The 22,183-nt window shown below is 41.4% G+C and overlaps 1 protein-coding gene and 1 long non-coding RNA gene across 2 annotated transcripts; both read right to left on the reverse strand.

Moving 5' to 3' along the window:
* Window positions 1-2,393: 2,393 nt before the first annotated feature.
* LOC118285463 (G-protein coupled receptor family C group 6 member A) lies at window positions 2,394-18,902 on the reverse strand. The gene is made up of 6 exons (XM_035609137.2): window positions 18,561-18,902; window positions 17,497-17,791; window positions 9,636-10,439; window positions 8,947-9,162; window positions 8,505-8,628; window positions 2,394-3,988 (listed from the first exon to the last, which is right to left on the reverse strand). Exons 1-6 carry the CDS (start codon window positions 18,758-18,760, stop codon window positions 2,874-2,876), a joined length of 2,754 nt encoding a protein of 917 aa, XP_035465030.1. The 5' UTR covers window positions 18,761-18,902; the 3' UTR covers window positions 2,394-2,873.
* A 1,291-nt stretch (window positions 18,903-20,193) lies between these two features.
* LOC118284925 lies at window positions 20,194-21,946 on the reverse strand. The gene is made up of 2 exons (XR_004784999.1): window positions 20,777-21,946; window positions 20,194-20,596 (listed from the first exon to the last, which is right to left on the reverse strand). It is a non-coding gene; the product is annotated as an uncharacterized LOC118284925 (long non-coding RNA).
* Window positions 21,947-22,183: the final 237 nt, after the last annotated feature.

Consider the following 22,183-nt stretch of genomic DNA (forward strand, 5'->3'; position numbering starts at 1 on the left):
TAGGAGAGATAGAAAACACAAACAGGGTTAGTGACATGTACTGTAAACATATCGGGGGATGGGGGGGTAATATAACAGTTGCTTTAATTTCTACCAGACTGATACTTATAATTAGTGAAAACTGATACTTATAAATACAATGATGTTATTAATAATAATAATAGTAATAATAATAATAAGATTTGGATCCTGCAGCTCTGGGGTCAGATCTACTAGGGGAGAGAGAAAACAGAGTTTGTGACATGTAATGTAGATACATGGGGGCAGAGAGAGAGAGAGAGAGAGATTGAAAAAAGTGGGAGAAGGAGAGAGATATAAAGAGAGAGAAAGAGGAAGAAGGAGAGAACGGGAGAGGGAGAAAGATGCTCATGATATAAGTTCCCCCAGCAGTCTAGGCCTATAACAGCATAATAAAGAAATGGTTTATTAAACACCTGAGCAGTTCTAACTATAATCTTTATCAAAAAGGAAGGCTTTAAGTTTAACTTTAAATGTAGACAGGGTATCTGCATCCCTGACACAAACTGGGAGCTGGTTCCAGAGGAGAGGAGCCTGGTGGCTGAAGGCTCTGCCTCCCATTCTACTTTTACAAACTCTGGGAACCACAAGTAATCCTGCATTTACAGAGCGAAGTGATCTATTGGGATAATATGAAACTAGGAGCTCTGTAAGATATGATGGAGCTTGATTATTAAGGGCTTTGTAGGTTAAGAGCAGTATTTTGAATTCTATTCTGAATTTTACAGGAAGCCAATGCAGAGATTCTAACACTGGAGAAATATGATCTCTTTTTCTAGTTCCTGTCAGAACTCGTGCTGCGGCATTTTGGATTAGCTGGAGGCTTTTCACAGACTTATTGGGGCATCCTAGCAGTAATGAATTACAGTAGTCCAGTCTAGAAGTAACAAATGCAATGACTAGTTTTTCAGCATCCTTTTGAGATAGGATGTTTCTAATGTTCTTGATATTGCGCAGGTGAAAGAAGGCTGTCCTAGAGACTTGTTTTATGTGTGAGTCAAAGGACATGTCCTGGTCAAAGGTAACTCCAAGGTTTCTCACAGTAGAGCTGGAGGCCAAGGTAATGCCATCCAAAGTAACTATATGATCAGATAATGTTTCTCTGAGGTGTTTAGGGCCGAGTATAATGACCTCAGTTTTTTCTGAATTTAGAAGTAAAAAATTACAAGTCATCCAGGCCTTTATGTCTTTAAGACAATCCTGAAGTTTGTCTACCTGATTAGTTTCATCTGGCTTTATAGATAAATACAGCTGGGTATCATCAGCATAGAAATGGAAATTGATGTGGCGTTTTCTTATAATATTGCCTAAAGGAAGCATATATAGAATGAAAAGTATCGGTCCCAGTACAGAACCTTGTGGTACTCCATGTCTCACTTTTGTATGAATGGAAGATTTGTTATTAACGTTAACAAACTGAAATCTATCAGATAAGTAGGACTTAAACCATTCTTGTGCTGTTCCTTTAATCCCAATGTGTTCTAGTCTCTGTAACAGAATTTTGTGATCAATGGTATCAAATGCAGCACTAAGATCTAAAAGGACGAGAATAGAAACATATCCACTGTCTGAGGCCATGAGAAGGTCGTTGGTAACCTTCAGTAGTGCTGTTTCTGTACTATGATGTTTTCTAAAACCTGACTGAAAGTCTTCAAGCAGACTATTCCTGTGTAAATAGTCACATAACTGGTTAGCAACAGTTTTTTCAAGGATTTTAGAGATAAAGGGGAGGTTTGATATGGGTCTATAGTTAGCTAAGATATCTGGGTCCAGAGTCGGTTTTTTGAGCAGGGGTTTAACTACTGCCACCTTAAAGGCCTTTGGTACATAGCCTGTCAGTATAGATAAATTGATCTGATCTAATATGGAATTATTAATTAAAGGTAATACATCCTTAAATAGCCTTGATGGAATAGGATCTAAAAGACAGGTTGATGACTTGGATGAAGTGACAAGTGAAGTCAGCTCAGCCAGATCTATAGGGGAGAAGCATTCTAAATATAAATTAGGCGATACTATTGGTTCAGAAGCTACTGTACTGGACAGTGTGTCTGTGCCATTAGTGGGAAGAAGCTGGTAAATGTTTTCTCTGATGGTAATAATCTTATTAGTAAAGAAACTCATGAAGTCATTGCTACTTAGAGTTGGAGGAATAGACTGTTCAGTAGAGCTTTTACTCTCTGTCAGCCTGGCTACAGTGCTGAAGAGGAACCTGGGGTTGTTTTTATTTTCCTCTATTAGTGAAGAAAAATAATTGGTTCTGGCATTTCGGAGGGCTTTCTTATATGTAATTAAACAATTTTTCCAGTCTAGGTGAGAATCATCTAGACTATTGGAACGCCACTTCCTTTCTAACCTACGTGACATCTGTTTTAAAGCACGTGTCTGTGCATTAAACCATGGAGCTATCCTCCTCTGTTTGACTGTCTTCTTTTTCAGAGGGGCGACAGTGTCAAGTGTGGAACGTAGTGAGGCTGCTGCACTATCAACAACATCATCAATTACAGTTGATGACATTACATGTCATTAACTGTGTTTTCTCTCTCCCCTAGTGCTAAAATCTCTGACTCCAGTGCTGCAGGATCCAAATCCGATATTATTATTATTGTTATTATTATTATTATTATTATTATTATTATTATTATTATTATTATTATGTCATTGCATCTATGAGTGGGGTAATCTCAGACCTGTAAATATTTTTACATTTGTCAGATTACATATTGTTGTTTTCAACTTGTTATGTTTTGAATAATTTTTTATTTAATAATAAACTGATATCAGATAGGTACTATTTGCGGATACTCAAGGCCCAGGTATCAGTATCAGTATCAGGCCAGGAAATATCAGATCTTTTATATGCTGCTTCTTCTTCTGAAGAAGTGTATTGGGGCTGAACCTTTTTGAAAACTTGCGCAGCTTGTCCCATCTCTGCAGTGTGTCACCACTGCAGGTTTGAAAGGACTAGCTGTAGGTACAGATAGTGACAAAGCACTGGTGAGGTGCTGACTCCTGGACTGTTTCTCTGACATGGAACTCCCAGACACAGAGACAGAATCTAAAGTTTTGGTGGAATATTCATACAAATTCTTCCTGAAAGCACTCAAGGTGTTTTGTTCCTTCTTAAAAAGGATTATATAGCACTTTGGAAAGAAATGACAGCACAGGATGCCATAGTTGGAGATGAGAATAACCACCATCTCCACAGCTGACAGGTACACTCCTGAAGTAGTGACATAGACAGGAACAAAGAGCATCCACGAGATAAGGTAGAGGAGCATACTGAAGGTGATGAACTTTGCCTCATTGTAGAACTGTGGAAGTTTGCGTCCTTTGAAGGCGCAGATGAAACACACAAAAGCTAGGAGAGCTATGTAGCCCAGCATCACCCCAAATGCCAAGTATGAGCCCTCGTGACATTCCTCCAGGAGAGTGGTTGGTTGCCTTATGATTTCATTAAATGGACTTTTGATGACCAGCCAGCAGATGCAGGTAACTACCTGCAAGGCCACACAGATGCTTACAATGACATAAGGCTGGAAGATTCTCCGCAGTACTACCTGCAGCTCAGGGTTCAACTGGAAGGCCAGCAGGATCTGTAGGGTCTTGACCAGTATGCAGGAGACACACATAGTGAAGCTGATACCAAAGAGCACCTGTCGAGCCTTACACTGGAGACTGTTAGGCCGACCTACAAACAGCACGGCACTGATGTAACTGATGACTAGAGAGAAGAGGATGACCTGGCTCAGTGGCCCTCCAGCAGCCTTCACTACAGGAGTTTCCCTCTGATGTAAAAACAGAGCTGACACCATTAGAGCCAGGAGGATGCCTAGGGCAGAGAAGGTAAGGAGTACCACAGCAAAGCTATCCTGCCAGGAGAAGAAGATCATGACTTTTGGGGTGCAGCTCGAGCTGCCCTCAGCTGACCACTCTCTGTTTATGTCACAGCTCAGGCACTGGTCCATATCTACAGGGAGGAAGGAGCACAAGCACAGGTAAAGATAAAAACAGTCACATGCAGGCTTCTGAAATCTGACCCTACCCTGGCTGTTCTGCTGACCTGGATTTGTGTCAACATAAGCATGAGCATAGAAATGAGACATCAAAACCTGGATACACTGTATTTATTGTTTTAGTTGATTTTAGAAGACGTTTCTTCTCTCGTAAAGACACTTGGTCACTTCTACTGCCGAGTGGGGAGTTCTCAGGCATTCAGATCTTTATGGTTCATTCTCGTCTCTCATGAAAGTTATTAAAGTCATATGAAGAGTGGGGGGCGCTATGGAGCACGGAAGGGAGTAGACGTGTCCCCTTACAGCTCTGAGATAATGTGACTTCAATACACTTTTTATTTTAGTGTTTTTCACAAAATCAGTCCGAAACCATTTTTAACGAACTTGGGAAACTTTCTAACTGTCTTATTTCGATTTTTGACCGAACACTATGTCTAAGCCAAAGCAAGACTCCGCGAGGGTAGGCCGCAAAACACCGCACTCTGCTACACCGACAATGGAGGAAGCTAACGTTGGTAACCCCCTTAATGCTACACTCCTACAAGCCCTGATGGATTCCCTCAAGAGTGACATATTTGGGAAAACTGACGTCCTGTCAACAATCCTGCACTCCGAAATATCATCAGTGAGGCCTAATTAAACCTCTTCAGTGCACGGTGGAAGCTCATGAAGTGGCCGTGAAAGAGTTAGAGCGGGCAGCTACTGACCACAGTGCTAAGATAAGCGATCTCGAGGCTGCAGTTGGCACGCTGACTTCGAAGGTGAAACGTTTGGAAGAAAAGCATGAGGATCTAGAAGGTAGATCCAGGAGAAATAACATTCGCATCATCGGTGTGCCTGAAGGAGTGGAAGGACCCCATGCTACCGACTTTGTTGCCCAGCTCCTCCAAGACGTGCTTAAACTGACGGAGAAGCCCCTGCTTGACCACGCACACCGATCGGGACGCGAGAAGCCAGATAAAGGGAAACCACCGCGAGCCATTATTGCTAGAGTACACTTCTTTCATGTGTGGAGTCTGATCTTTAAGCGAGCTGGGGAAACCTCTCTTCTCTTCCGTTGCCAAGAAACGGGCTGCACTCTGCGCTGCTAAACGCAGCCTTCACTCCTTTCCAGAGGTCAGGTACGGCCTTCTCTTCCCGGCGATACTGAGAGTCACCATGCCAGACGGGACTTCACACAGGTTTGAGGATCCTACAGAGGCTACTGACTTTATTAATAAAAACTATAAATAGAGACTGCTTTAACGTAAGGTGAGTGCACAGGAACTAGACTGATCCCTGCGACGTTGATATCGTCCTGGTACTCTCTCTTTTCTTTTCTCCCCTTTTTTCTTTTGCATTAATGGTTGCCTACATTAATGTCGGTTACACCTCCCAGGTGCCTTTCCACAGGACGGGAATATATTTTTTGGGGGGATTTTCCCTGTCTCTCTCTTTATTATACTGCAGTCGCCCATGACTGAATCTTGGACTGTTTACTCTGATGACTACACTTCCCAGGTGGATTGTTCCAAGTACAATATTTAATTGTAAAAGTCAAATTTTTCTCAGGTAGCATTAGGTTTATGTTAGAGCTAACATGGAGCATTTAGGAGTTTTTGTGTTCAGAGAGGTTCTGGCACGCATCTCATCTGGGGAGATGCCTGTGCAGGGGTGGGAGTGGGATCTGGGTTTTGTCCATTTATGGTGTGTGGTGTATATGTTTGTTCCTTTTTCTGTAGGTTTTGTTGTTTTTCTGTGTAATCCCCTTTTTTGCTGTGGGGTCGGTCTGCCTGCCATTGTTACTAATATCTTGATATTTTCACTCTCTTTCGTGTGCTCTAAATGGCCCAGCCCGGGTTAGTTCAAAACACTGATGGAAATGCACTGAAATTCATTAGCTGGAACTGCAAGGGTCTTAATTCCCCAATAAAGCACGGCAAGGTCATACGTCATCTGCAGCACTTGGGAGCCCAGGTAATCTATCTCGAAGAAACACATTTTAAACCATCTTTCGCTCAAGAATAAAGAGCAGATGGATTGGACATGCCTATTATTCATCGTTCCATAGTAAGTCTAGAGGGGTTGCGATCTTATTGTATAAATCTGTTCTGTTTCTATGCTCTAATGTAATCTCTGACCCGAATGGAAGGTATCTTATTGTTATTGGCAAAATGTATGATTCCCCAGTCTTACTGGGTGGTGATTTTAATTGTTGGCTTAGCCCAGAATTAGACTGTTCCGCCACGAAGGTCGCTACTCCTTCCAGATCTGCAAAGACAGTCAGAACTTTTATGAATCAGTTTGCAATCTCGGATCCTTGGCGTTTTTTAATCTACTGGCAAAGTGTACTCCTTTTTCTCTCCCATACACCACTCATTCACTCGTATAGAAAAAATGTTGATAGATAACAGAATTCTCCCCTCAGTGAGCTCATGAGTCTATTGTCATCTCTGACCAAACACCTGTGAGTATTCAATTTGGAGGCCATGTTCATTTACGTACCCCCTGGCGTTTCAACAGGCGTTGGCTTTCAGATGAAAACTGTGGGGATGGTTTCTGACCAAATTGATATGTTTTTAAGTATAAATAAGACCCCTGACGTCTCAGCATCATTGCTGTGGGAGACATTAAAAGCGTACATTAGAGGACAAATAATCGCGTACGTAAATCAAGAGAATAAACAAAAGAAGGAAAAATTGACCAACAAGGCGTAAAATTGACCAACAAGGCGTAATGCTCAGCTGGATGACCTCTATTCCACCTCACCAACTCCAGATGTGTATAGGGAGCGCCTCTCTTTACAATCAGAGTTTAACACACTGACTACGGACCATGCCGCTGAATTACTGCTTGAATCCAGAAGTAATTATTATGAACAGGGAGACAAAGCTGACAAGTAATTGGCACATCAATTACGACAAACTGCATCCTCCCACCAAATCTCCCAAATTCTAACACCTTCTGGTACTACAATTGACCACAAAAAAATCAATGATGAATTCAAAGACTATTACACTTCTCTATATACATCTGAATGACACATGACTTCATCACCTTTTTTGAGTCGCTTCAAGTTCCTTTAGTCCATCCGGATATGGCCTAACAGCTGGAGACCCCGTTGAGTAATACTGAGCCTGCTGCCGCTATTACAGCTATGCAGGGTGGCAAATGCCCAGGCCCGGTGGGTACCCGATAGAGTTTTACAGGAAATTTCAACATAAATTAGCCCCTGTTTTGATGGATATGTATAACGAGTCTTTTAAATCTCTTAGTTTGCCCCCAACACTTAATCAAGCTTCTACTTCCCTTATTCTAAAAAAGGAGAAGGGTTACCTTACTTGTTCCTCTTATAGGGAGAAATTGTCCCTCTCTAAACAACATTTCTTCAGGTATTTACAGATCCGCAGTTTTGTCAGAAACAGATTCCCTCAATTTCCTAATCTACCAATTTACTCGCCAGTGGACCCTTTCCTCAAACCAACACCCGCACTCAGAGGAATGATGTCACATATTTATGGTCTAATACATTCCATGCATTAAGGTTCCTTAAACACAATTAAGACACTTTAGGAGGGGGAACTGGAAGGGGGGGTCACTGAGGCACTCTGGGACGATGCTCTTGATAATGTACACAAGTCATCTATCTACGCAAAACATGGACTGATTCATTGCAAAATCATACACCGTGCTCACTTTACCAAACTAAGGCTCTCTAACATTTATAAAGATGTTGATCCAACTTGTGATAGATATCAACAAGCTCCTGCAAGCCATGTCCAGATGTTTTGGTCTTGCCCCACTCTAAAATCTCACTGGGTAGAAATCTTTAGTTCATTGTCAAAGGTCATTGGGAAAGCAATTGATCCAAATGCTATGGTAGCATTGTTTGGTGTAATTCCACCCATGCTATCACTCTCCTCCTCTGGGGTTACAAGTCTTTGTAGCTACAAGTCTTTGTAGCTTTTGTCACTCTACTCGCCAGACGCTTGATCTTATTATAGTGGAAATCTCCAGCACCACCTCTGCATACCCGTTGGATAAGGGAAGTTCTTGGGTTTGTCAAATTGGAAAGAATTAGATGTATTCTAAGGGGCTCACTGAGAAAATTCAATAAAATATGTCACCCCTTTTTTCAATACATTCGAGACATGCATTTTCCAAATATCCCTGACTGATGTACTAACTGATAAGATATGACGGGCGGCAGACCGGCCCACAGACTTTGTTTTTTTAGTTTTTGGTTTTCTTTTTTCTTTCTTTTTTTTCCTTTCTTCTTTTTTTTTTCTTTGTCTCTTGATTGTAGTGTTTTTATTGTCTTAATAGTGCTCTGTCTTTGCTTTAACATTTGCATGATACCCTGTTTGGACCACCTTTGCACTTGTTTTGTCTACATCATTGTCGAAAAATTTAATAAACAGATTGGGGAGGAAAAAAAAAGTCATATGAAGAGTGACTGCCTGGGAAGTAACATAGGTACATAGGTCTTACCTGTCTTATTAGAGTAGTAGTTCTCAGTACAGTTGATGCACTCATAACAGCAGGTATGTTGACCCTCAGATGTTTTTTTGAACTCTCCAGGGATGCAGCTTTTGGTGCATTTAGAGGTGATGTTCTGAGAAAAGCACAGAGACACACTGATTATAGATCATTTAATACAATTCATACATTCAATTAACTCAATTTTGTTACTTTGTCTTGTTTTTATGGTATTTCTTTCCTTTTTTTCCTGAGTTCTACACAACTTATCAAATTTGAAGGTTAATACTAGGTGTACTCTATATTCAAACTGAAATGTGTCTTTCTCAGTATTGCTTCAGTCAGCTGCAATGGCCTGCATGTTTTCAGTAAACATACTGCAGTATTTGTGTGTGTGTGGGGGGGGGTACGTGTGTTTATAACATTTCCAAAGGGCAGCAGAATGAGGGCCTACCCTCAGGTCCTGGAACTGCTGGGTGGTGCTGTGGTTGATGTGGGTGAAGTTGTTGGTGTGTATGTGATACTCAGCCACAACATTATGGATCCGGATAGTCCCTCTATCTGACCACCACATTGTCACATCGTAGCCCAGGTTGAGGTCACCTCTGCTGTCAAACTTATAGCTCTTTCCTCCAAGTATTAACTCCTGCATCTTCAGAGTTTCCAGCATCTACAGGATATGAGACATTTATTTTTCAGCCTAGCACCTTGGATGAGTTAAGCCACACTAACTTGACTAGACTAGCCCTTTGCAGAAATTTAGATTCTGATATGTTTTTCAGCCCATCACATTTGGCCATGGTAGCTGCTGCTCGCTTGTTACACTTCAGCTCACTACCAACCTGGAAACAGAGACCTCTGGCAAACTGCACTGTCATGCTTTTATACAACATAGACCCTCTGGACCTCGGACTCTTTGGATTCTTCTCTTCACTCAAATACAGTAGGACAGTGAAGATGAGGATACAGGAATGGTTGTGTCGGATAGGATCATACTATGAATAAACACCTGTTGCAACAGTTCCACGGGTGTGAGAAACAGGTTTCCAATTATCTCAACACTGGTTCGTACAGTATACCAAGGCATTATATTTAATGTGACAAGAATCGTCTCCACTCTCATACACACACACACACAGTTACCTCCCAGGGTTGCATTTTGCCTGGTGTTTTGCAGTCTCGGCTCCTGCAGGCAGATGCCACAGCCTTAGCGATGGCGCTCACAGACATCTCAATACTGAAGATGACGTCAGGATTGGTTTGTTCTCTGAGCATTGTCACAGCTTCAGACACCAGTTCAGTGTCTCCAAAACCATTATTGACATTTAGCTGCCTAAAGAACTCCTGCAGGAAGGGGTTATTCCTTGTGTATTCATGTCCAGCTGCCTCTAGCCTGCTCAGGTACTCCCCAAATGACGATGAATCTCCACTTTTGAAGGTGAAGCCCACAACTTGTCCTATGTCCCTCAGAGTTAGGTTTCCTTCCACAGAGCTGGTGGAGGACCAGCTGTCACTGGCCACCCAGACTCTTCTCATTGACTCCATCGTCTGTCCTGCTCTCAGCGTCTGCTCCTTAAGTTCCTGGTAAAGGTACTTCATGTGATTTGGCCTGGTAAATGACACTATGACCTGCACCTTGGGATTGTTGATGATGATTGTGGCAGTGTCCTTGATAGCAGAGTAGGTATCTTGACTGGTCACAGACTGAGGTAGAATTGATTTGAATGCCACACAGATGCCCTTTTCTGAGGCCTGAGTTACAAAGTGGTCCAGAGCTGATCGGCCATAATCTCCATCTGTGGTAATTATTCCCACCCAGTTCCACTTGTAGGTGCTGAGCAGACTGACCATGGCAGCTGTCTGATGTATATCATTAGGCACAGTCCTCATGAAGGCAGGGAAGCGGCTCTTATCGCTGAGAATGACAGCAGTTGATGAATAACTGATCTGGAGAAAATAAACACAATAATACAATTTGTAATGTAAAATGTAATGTAATATTTCCAGTATAACAGCCAAGAGCCTATAAATATAGAAAACCTGTGAACCTGGTGGTGTAGTAAGTCAGGCTACATCTGCCCCCTGTCAGATGTTACTGTCAGTTCTCGGATATTGACTGCCCAGTAAACCTATGAATGTCCCCCCAAACTATAGAAAACATGTCCAACAGTTTAAAGCCCACTGCTAGACACAAAAAACTGCAATGGTTATAGAGGTTTACAAGAATTATCTGCCAGATTAACTGACCCTGGTTCTGCTGTAAATTATTCAATCATATCTCTACTCAATTCTTGAGTTGCAACTTCAATACACTCTTTGCTACTGTTTGTTTGTGTAAGTGCACTCACACAAACCCATCCACAGATGTACTGAGAACATATTCATACAGTACACATCACAACCTCAGTTCTGGTCCTACCACAGTTTGCATTTGCGTGTACATCCTTTTCCTAAGTACATCCTTTTCCTAATATACAAATCTGCAGTCTTTGTTTTTGCTACCTGCAAACCCTAATACAACCCAGGACTCAAAACAGGCAGACAGAAAAATGCTGATGACTTTATTGAAGCGCAGCTGTGCTCAGGAGGTAGAGCGGGTTATCCACTCACCAGATGTTGTGTGGTTCAAATATGGGTGCTCTGTTCCTTTTTCTGTATTACATGTAACTTCCTGGTGTTCCTGCTTTGCTTCCTGTCCTCCCTTGGATCCTGCACCTGTTCATGTGTATGCTGCTAGCTGGGCGTGACTTCTGGATTCTCAATGTCCCACCACTCTCTGAAAACCTGAGTTTCATTTATCAATGAAAAGCATTGGAGGGGACAATGTATACCCTGCAGACGCTGTATATACAACAATCAGGCTGCTTAATTTTTATATTGTAATAATGTAATCATGTAATAATCTAAATAAACTGTAGATTGTGTTTCTGAAACATACGCTGTATATAAAAATGGAAGTAGTCACCTACGTCAAATGCTTTAGTGTCTTCAACTTCAGCAGAGCATAAACTTTGAGTTGATGGTCTCATTTGCAAGTTTTAAGTCTTCATTTTGTAAATTTTGGTGTCATTTACAGTAAAATAAACTTAAAAGTATAAAAAAATATGCATTGGAGTGTGGATACAGCGTGATTGACACCTGGTACCTTCCAATTGGTGCATGGTTTCAGGGGTAGGTGGGCGCACAGTGGACGAGGTCTTAGTCAGACCCACCCGCCACTCATACGTCTGGTTCCAAAAAAGATGCAGCAGGTCAAAATGAAGTATAGGATGAATAAATACCTGGAAAAACACCTTTTTGAACTAGGTATATGACATCTTCATAATCAGTTGTACCGTATGTATGGGTTTGTTTTGGACCATGTTTTTGTTGACCCTTGAAAAGTTAGTCATCTGGAGATACCCTCCCAAGAAAAAATGTGTTGTTGAGCTATTTTGTACACACACACGCCAACTTTGAAAAGAGACAAGGGTTAACTTCATCCCACCATAAATGGTAAATATAGGACTTTTCTTATCTTATCAACCACCCAAAGCATTTTTCACACATATCATTCACCCATTCACAATCTTTCCTAGGGGCAATCTGGGGGTTCAGTGTCTTGCCCAAGGACACTTCTGCAAACTGGGGGAGCTGGGGTCTCAACCATCAACCTTCTCGAAGATCAAATGACGAAAGTTGCATAAAAACAGAACTCTATTCTTGTCCTCTTAGTTCTTATGTGCTGCATTTGACACCATTGACCACAAGATTCTAATACAGAGATTAGAACAAGTCATTGGGATTATGACTGTTTATGACACTGACAGTGTTATAACGTGAAACCATACTAGTACCACTTTCACACCAAAATTACCGTGTAGACCCGGGGTTTTTAAACGCGGGTCAACCCGCGTTTAATCGGCAATTGGACCCTTTCATACTGCGAGCAGACCAGGGTCTGATGATCGTGTAGTGATAGTTGGCGGCCATAGATGGCGGTAGAGAGCGGTGCCCGCCGTCAAATAAAGAAGAAGAACAGTGTAGTAAACAACAGAAAGCATGGTAGCCAGTGAGCCGGTGGTCAGCGGTACCTCATAAATTGTACTTGTCACTCTTTCAAAGTTTACAAACTCAGCGCAGTGTTACGAGCCAAGCCTGGTCCTTTAAGCAGGTGGCCATATGGGGTTTGAAGTGTGTGTGTGTATGAGAGAAGAAGAAGTTTGGTGCGGTGTTTGTGTACGTAGCTGCAGCCACAAGGAGAATGGGCTTCGCACATCATCCATGTTACCGGCAGTTTATGGTCACTGCGTAATGAGAGACCGCCTGATGAGGAGTGTATGTCCGCCGAAGGGTTGAATAAAGTGCCCCGTTCTAAACCTCATCGATGATCTGGATTGTGTTAGTTGTTACCACCAACGAGCCAAAGGTAGGCTAAGCGAGCTAGCTACATGCGAGAGGTCTCTTTACTACAGCTGGTGAGGTAACCGACGGAGGAGTCGAGCCTTCATTCCCTCCGTCATCGCGCAAATTAGCGGGTTCACCCGGGTGTGACGTTCACATCAATGCCGATCAGAGGTGAGCCGATTATTACCCTGGTCTATTGCAGAGTCATTTGACCAGGGGCTGAATGCCGATTAAACATTTTCACACTGCAGAAAACGCCGGGTGTTAGTGGGTTTAAACGGGTATTTTGGCCAGTGTGAAAGGGGCTTAAGTCTAATATTAAACCATTTAACAATTCAGTATGGACATGTAGTGCTTCACAAAACGGAGGACCTGATCATTTTGTCTTTTGTTCCAAAGACAAAGGAACAGACTGGAAAACTCTGATGCCCAGAATGCTTCACTTATCACACCTTGGTGTGAACTCTCCCCAGGGGGTCATCAGGCCCATAAAACCCCAGGCCACCCATCTTTTCAGTCTCTTCCTGCCTCTAACTTCAAGGAGACAACACTCCAATGGAGAGCAAAGACCTCTCTTTCTTCTCTGGGAGAAACAATTCCTCTTGGACCCTGACCTCCATGCAGGCCTGCAGAAGCAGACTGCTGCAACTTCCACAGGCAGCGACGCAAGAGCCTGCCAAAGGACCAATCAGGGCTGGAAAGTCTGGTTTTACATCAATGGTAGACAAAGTCTGGTCAACTGATCAAGCTCAGGAACCACCAAGCAGAGTTATGGTTGAGCATTTAACTCTGTGGAGGACACAAAAAGGACACTGAAACCACACAGCACGACAGCTGCATCTTTCTCGACACACAAACAGCATCCCTAAAGGACTATTCTTCTTCTTTTCCATGGACTTGCTAACATAAATTGGTCATACAGCATAGCAAAACGCAACACGGCTAAGCATAGGAATGTTTAACCTTAAAGTGTAATGAATTGATTGAATCAATGTGTTCACTTAATGTTGTTGTTATATCTATCAATAGATTATTTTGATGTTAGGACCCTGTGACTAACCCTCTCTTAACCTGAAAGTCTTTGTCCTGCAACAAATGGCCTCATCAAAGAAGCACAGCATGTGGCCGAGCCGACACCTCTGATGCCGCCATTTTGTAGTTTCTTTGTTCACCGCCATTTGGTTGGAGTACTTCTTAGACCTTTGACCTTTACGGCCACCTAGTCTGTGTACTCACACAGACACACACACATACACGTACACAATCTTAGACTTATATATTTTTTTGTTAGATTAGATGTTGTTGGTTCAACTTGTCTTTTAAATAAATGTTATTAAATTTGCAGTCTGGTCTATTTAATTTTGCAAAAGTGTGAGTATTGCCAACCTCTGACCGGTAGAACTCCAGATCCTTCAACCTCTGCTAACTACCAAGGTAGTGATTCTGGTGGTAATTATATATTTAATTATCAATCAGAATTCCAAATTGATTGTTAGCATATTGTAAATGAGACTGAATCAATTGATTGGCTATCATTTCCCTTCCTTTGAAGGGTGGTGCTCAGAGGAACTTTGATATTAATTAAAGTTATTATTAAATATTAATATTTTGAATATTAATATTTTATTATTTGATAGCCATAACTGATCAATTATATTGCTTAGACAAATGGTACTTTCACCAATGTCCAGGCACAACAGACATTACAAAATGATATTGTGATGGGAACTTAAGTCATCAGCTATTGTTCTTCAGCCTGTATCTGCTGCCTTCAAGTGTATTTACTGTCAAAGCCAAATTGGGAAAAATGCAGATATTGCCTCAAATTTCCAAACACAGTATTCCTTGTTTTGCTCAATGATGTACCAATGATGGTGTACCAATGATGGTGTCTTTAGGTCTAACATTCTCCCACTTCACTTAAACAAGCTTGTACAGAAGTCAAAGTATCAAAGTTTTTCTGAAATCAGGGTATTATATGATTTTGATTTGCAGTGAAAACTGTTATGATTCTGTTCTGAGATTGTTTATGCATACAGGAGCTGCCAGACCTTCAGCATCACACTCCATCTTTGATCATCAATGCACCACAGTTCAGCCTACATACACACGTTGAAAACTATCCAGTTGGCGTGGTACATGTATGCGCTCTACTGAGTGCAATTCTAGTTCATAAAACACATTTTCTTTGACATGACAAAACAGTTGCAGGAGACTAATGGCAAAATTGTCATGTGATGATTATATTGTTCTTTTATGCTATAAATGTTATAATGTTACGTTACAGAGACTGGAACACGTTATTGGAATTAAAGGAACAGCACTAGCAGGGCTCCAAACTAACCTTTTACATTCGTTGCACTGGTGCGCCTAACTTTTTCATTTCAGTGCACCAGCACATAATTTCGCTGCGCCTTTTGGCACCACAATAATACACCTATTATAACTTTTCTTGACAGTTCCCATATACATTGGTAATTTATTAACAAATTGTGTAAATGACTGCAAACAGGAATAAAGGTGCTTTTTCATGAGGATGGTTTGGGACCTACATTTTGTAAAGTGTAGCTATTCTTTGGCTATATAATAGGCAGTGTTAAATTTTGTTATAATTTCTGACTCGAAGCAGCGAGGAGTAGAATGGACAAATGTTTTGTTTCTTGGACTGTACACAGCACATTGTTGAACACTGAACAGCACTATTTTTTTTAAAATAATTAATATAAAGTACATGATGTTGTGTGTTGAGTGATGGGACTAACATAAACCCCCTCAAAGGAAAAAAGTAACACAACGCAATATATATAGACAGACTGTTACATTAAGCCCTTGGACTCTACTGTTGTAAGGGGTCGTAAGGGGTCGTAGGCCGCTTACTATGAACTGGGTCACAGCAAGGTGGAACTCATTTACCCTCTCCTCAGTCATCCTCCCATTCGCTGCAGCTGTTGTCTCTGACTGGGACCAGCAGAAGTAGAGTTTACTTTCACTTTCACTAAATGTTTCGACAGATTTCCACGTTTTACTTTTTTTACTTGCAAGTGATGTCGCTATCGTTTTGTTAAAGTACAACCAGACTTTCGACTGGTTCAGTCTTTGCTATTGCCACACAGAGTTAGGTCTAGTTCGGCTCACCGGTGAAACCAAAGAAAAATTTTAGTCGCATCTGCCCTATAATGGTTTAAATCATACTTATGAGATAGATTTCAGATTGTTAATGTTAGCAACAACTCTTCCAATCATACAAAAGTTAGTCATGGAGTTCCATCAGGTTCTGTGGTGGGATCGATACTTTTCACTCTATATATGCTTCCCTTAGGTGAAATTATCAGAAAGCACCATATAAATTTCCTACCTGGCTGTATTTATCTATAAAGCCAGATGAAACTTATCAGGTAGACAAACTTCAGCACTGTCTTAAAGACATAAAGGCCTGGATGACTTACATTTTTTTACTTCTAAATTCAGACAAAACCGAGATCATTGTACTCGGCCCTAAACACCTCAGAGAAACATTATCTGAGCATAAAGTTACTGTAATTCATTACTGTTAGGATGCCCCAACAAGTCTGAAAAGCATCCAGTTTATCCAAAATGCTGCAGCATGAGTTCTGACAGGGACTACAAAAATAGATAATATTTCTCGGGTGTTAGCGTCTCTGCATTGGCTTCCTATAACATTCATAATAGAATACAAAATTCCTGCTCCTTACCTACAAAGGCCTTAAAGGCCCAGTTCAATGATTTTGAGGTGTTGTCGTATGAGTAACTTATGCATAGTTAATATGTTACCGGTGGTCCCCTCTGCAACAGTGGGATGACTTTCACTACTTCCACTTCTCCTTCAAACTCCGTAAAATGATCACCATCTCCATAAGGTAACATTAACTATGCACCTCATAGTACCTCATACAACCCCACTTCAAAACCAATGAACTATCCCTTTAATGATCAAGCTAAATCATATCTTACAGAGCTCATAGTTCAATTATTATTATTATTATTATTATTAACAATGTCATTGCATCTATAAGTGTCAGTATTATTATTGTCAATATAAGAATCTGTCTGACTTCTCTCTCTTCTCTCCCCCTCTTTCCACCCTCCTTTCCCTTCCTCCATTTCTCTCCTTTCACCATAACGGGTTCTCCTTCCCCCATTTCTCTCCTTTCACGATAACGGGTTGGGGCAGATGTTTCTCCTACAACTGAGTCTGATTCCGCTAGAAAATTTCTCCCTGTTAAAAATTAGTTTTATTTCTTCACAGTCGCCAAGTACTTGCTCATTGTGGGAACTGTTGGGTTTCGTAACATTGTGAGGTCTCGACCTTGCTATGTGAAGTGCCTTGAGACAATGTATGTTGTGATTTGGCTCTATACAAATAACATTTTCCCATTTTAATGTCCAGTCTAAGAGGATATGGCTGTTTAAGTTCCTGATCTGTGGTTCCTCACTTTTCTGGCCTGTCATGCATCAGCTGATGTTTTATCATCATAATAGGTGTGGCTGCTGATGTTTATCATCTGCCCCTGAAAACCTGCTCTACTGCTCTAGTTGCCTGTAAGAGTCTGTGTCCATCGGGAGGGATGACAGCATTTTCCTGTTTCTTACAACTTACTTGAGGAATCATCTGGAGCGTCAGTTGCCTGGCAATGGCAATGGATATTTCAGAGGAGGAACCACCTATAACAGTCATGACTGGCTGGCCACAAGTGGAAGTGTTGCTTTCTGTGTAGCAGTCAGCCTGCTGCATGAAGTCTGCTGTGGCTCTGAGAGCTGTGCTGGTATCAGAGCAAGAGTCCAGGATCCGGTAACCCAGAGTGATGTTTACAGCAGTAAGCAGAGGGGACTTATTCATGACCTCGATAGCATTGATCATAGCGAGAGCCTTCGTCAGGCCTCTTTCATCAAACCTGTGTGAACAGTACAGTGTTACCATTTAATATTCAAAATATATACACAGGACATATTTTGTTAACTGGACACTAACAAGAGGCATGCAGGGAGGGACAGGAGTGGAGAGAGCAAACTAGTTTTTTTATATCAAGACAAATATGAATTATTTTTTTCAAACCTAAGGTAAATTTTAAAAAATCAAAGGTATTTCTTTTTGAGATTTGAATGCTGTGCCTGTTTTTAAGTATTTTATCATATTCTTTTCCTGCCCGTCCTTCCCTTGACCATTTTACCCCATTCATTTTTTGTCTCTAATGATGTGTTTTTGTATTATTTTTATTTTTTATTATTCTTATTTTGTTCTTGTCAAGCAATATCTCATGACACACCACAGTTTAGCGTTATTGATATTATTATCTATACAATAAGATAACTTTTAAAGTGAAAAGGTATATATATATTTTTTTGTTAGATTAGATGTTGTTGGTTCAACTTGTCTTTTAAATAAATGTTATTAAATTTGCAGTCTGGTCTATTTAATTTTGCAAAAGTGTGAGTATTGCCAACCTCTGACCGGTAGAACTCCAGATCCTTCAACCTCTGCTAACTACCAAGGTAGTGATTCTGGTGGTAATTATATATTTAATTATCAATCAAAAGTAAGCACTTTTATACTTTGAATGCATTTCTGGTATCATTTTGAGTGTATTTATTTGTCATTGGGTATTTATTGACATATTATTATATATTATTCATCATTCATGGCATATGTTAGAATGATCTCACCTGATACAAGACTGCGGTTGAGGTGCAAAAGAGTTCTTTTTGTCCACATCTTCATGAATGGGAAAAATTCCTCCAATGATGATATCTCCTGGGGCTGTAGCGTCCATCACTCTGGTATCCTTTTCAGTGGTATGTCCTTTTTCCAGAGTAATAAGGAAAAATATGCTTAGCAAACAGATATCAAAAGCAACCCAGGCCATATCTCTGTCCTCTGTGTTTGCTCTCTGAGCTCACTTTCCCTCTCTTCGCTCTCTTTCACCTCCGGCAGAGTGATACTGTCCTTTTTAAGCATCTTCCTAAGGCTAAAAGAAAATGATTTCTTGCTTCCTCATTCACACTTTACTATTGACATATTCTCCCCTGCAGCCCTGCCCACTTCATGACTGACAACAGGTGTGTCATTGGTCTGCATAAGCAGGTTTGATCATATAAGATGCTGTGCTAAAAAAATGTACTGCCCTGAGCAGCACCTTCAAATGTCTTGTTGTACAGAAAACAAAATGAATCAGCATATGATGTTAGCAAACTTGGCTTGATGAAACTGGCAGCAAGAAACTGATTGAAGTTTCACCTTTAAATTTTTCATTGTTATACTGTATTAGGTCTGAAAAGAAAGGAGGTGGTATCGATGTTTTCAGTTTGTCTTTGTAGACTTCTCTAAGCTGAGTACTGTTGTGATTAGAATTCCTGAGATAGATTTTTTTTATCGTTTTAGAAGCCTTGTTTTATTGTGCATGTGACTACTGGGTTATCTTAACTCTAGGACTACTAGTAATAGCTTAGTTTATCTAGTTTCTGAAATTGGCATTCCCTGATTAAAGCTGCTGTCGGCAGGATTTGCAAAAAACAACTTTTTTTCATATTTGCTGAAACTGTCGCTATATGCTTGTAGTAATATGTGAGACAGATCGTCTGTGACACACTGTGCTGTTGTCTATAAATGAAATTCATTATTATTATTATTGTAATCAGGCTGCTAGTTCTAATCAGGCTGCTAGTTGCTAGGCCCAGAGTGCTACGGCTATTGGTTAGCGGTGTTTGTAGCATAATAGCTGAAAATATGTTCATGTCCAAGCGGTCTGATCTGTTTTTGAGAGTTTTCCAGACGTGTGTGTGTTGTTGCCTGTGCTCTCGCGGCTAAATGCTCCCCCATCAGTGTCATACTGTTTAGTTAGCTTCACTATTTTATGACCAACGTAGCATCCCGTGCAATGCTAAATGCTAAGTATGTGTCGATATTCCCAGCTGTGGCTAGTCACCTTCATGTCCTGAATTTGCAAATGCGTGATAAATTTGTGAGGAATATTTTTTCCGTGATCATAGTTTCACATACTCGTGTTGCTTTTCTCCACAGATGCTGACTTTGCTAGGGGGACAGCTGAGGAAGGAATATTCAACACACCTACTGTATTTTATTCATGTGCAAAATAAAGCTTAACAATATTACATCATTGTGTACTTTGATCAATTTCTTATGCTTTTCTTTGAGATACTGCATCGGTAGCACTGAGCCAGTGCATCTGATTACCCCAAATTAATATGTTAGTAATGCCTTGAATTGATTCAAAAAGTATATTTCTAAATAAATTAAGTAATCTTCCCATTGTTATATATTTATGCAATGAGAAACCAATCACTTTCAAAATACACTTTATTGCAAAGCAAATAATAAGGTTGCATACATATTAAAATACAACGTTGAATAAATTAAATGAAAAAAATATATATCGCACAGCACAGTATTTACATATAGCAAAGTCTGAAGCTAAACCATCTTTGGATGAAAGCAGTTCACGCTGCAGGACCAACTGGCTCATCACATGAATATCATCTGTGTCTTCAGCTCCCAGGTCCTTGGGTGTCGGGCCACACGCCGACCTCTGCCCCGTCTCCCACTGCCCGTTGCGTCTCGTAGGTGACTCCCTCTTCTCGCTTGACTGCTCGTCGAAGCATCCATGTTCACTTCCTCATCGGAGTTCAGTGTACCAGTCTCAAAGCTCTAATGTTATAAAATATAGATAAAAGCGCCAGTCATCCTGCAAAGCAACAAATGATGTATCTGAAGATAAAGCTGTTCACTGACGATGTTGTTTTCACAAAAAGTCACAGATGGGAAGCACCGGTAACTAAAAAACGTGTTATAGTCTCAATGTGGACAGTAGTCCGTGTTAGCTTCAGGTTTGTTTTCTTACCGGTGGGAACGTCATGTTACGTACCTTGCCTGGCTTCGGTTGCCATGGTGGCGTGCACGGGCACGGCAGGCTGGGAGGAGCTGTGGAGGAACCAAAGTGCAGCGGAGAGGGAGGGGGAGGGAACTGGAGTCGTTGGATTTTGAATTCTGAGACTATGTCCCCACGTCTCTCAATCCTGCCGACTACAGCTTTAACTGTGCTCTGCCTGTTGTTTAAGGTTTAACAATTTGTTGACTCAATCTAAGTAAAGTTGGTTGTGGCTTTAGATCCATTTTATTTTATCTTCACCGACTGAGGTGGAAAACGGTTGTTGTTTCTCAGTGGTCACTGGTCAGTTGGCGTTAGTTTCTATTGCTCTGCCATCAGGTGGTATGAATCTCTGATTAATTGTGGGGGCATGGGGCCCTTTAGCCAACTTGGCAATCAGCACTTGTGTAGAAAAGTCAGCATTTGTTTAAAGCCAGTCCTTTTTCCAACCGTGCCGTAATCTTTCCTTACTTATCTACCCTTCTGTTCCCCACTGATCCAACACCTTGTCACAGGGGGTCCCTGTACTTCCTTGCTCTCACTGAGACCTGGATAACTCCTGGCAACACCTACACTTCTCCTGCCCTCTGCTCAGCCTTCTTCTTTACCAACACACCTCGACCTGCTGGCAGAAGGGGAGGCACTGTTTTGCTACTTTCTCCTGAATGGAAATTCTCTCTTTACCCACTTCCGCACTTAACTTTTTCATCCTTCGAACTTCACGCTGTTTCTGCTACCCACCCGGTGAAATTAAATATCATTGTTCTCTACCGCCCACTAGGCCCTCTTGGGGAATTTCTTGGAGGAATTGGACATCCTCCTGTCTAACATTCCAGAAGATGGCCCCCCGCTAGCTTCTCTGTGATTTCAACATTCTGACAGAGAAGTTAATATCTCAGCTGTTATTCTTCCTATCCTCTTTCGTTCCTTGACAAGGTCAACCAAGACACTGTTGAGGAGATGTTGCTCTTTCTTTCAGATGACACATCTCCTGGTGTAGATGAGTTGGACGGAAAAATGTTAAAGATTGCAGCTAGGAGTGTCAAGGAGCAGGACCCAAATGCAGAGTGAAAAAAAAAAATTAATTAAGGAAAACAAAAACAGCCATTGCACGGTGGTGTAGTGGTTAGCACTTTCGCCTCACAGCAAGAAGGTTCTGGGTTCGAATCCTGGTTCAACCAGGGCCTTTCTGTGTGGAGTTTGCATGTTCTCCCCGTGTATGCGTGGGTTCTGTCCGGGTTCTCCGGCTTCCTCCCACAGTCCAAAGACATGTAGAATGGGGTTAGGTTCATTGGAGACTCTAAATTGCCCGTAGGTGTGAATGTGAGAGTGAATGATTGTCCGTATCTGTATGTGGCCCTGCGATAGGCTGGCGACCTGTCCAGGGTGAACCCCGCCTCTCGC

Source organism: Scophthalmus maximus, chromosome 10 (genome assembly GCF_022379125.1).
Source record: "Scophthalmus maximus strain ysfricsl-2021 chromosome 10, ASM2237912v1, whole genome shotgun sequence".
Taxonomy (NCBI): Eukaryota; Metazoa; Chordata; class Actinopteri; order Pleuronectiformes; family Scophthalmidae; genus Scophthalmus; species Scophthalmus maximus.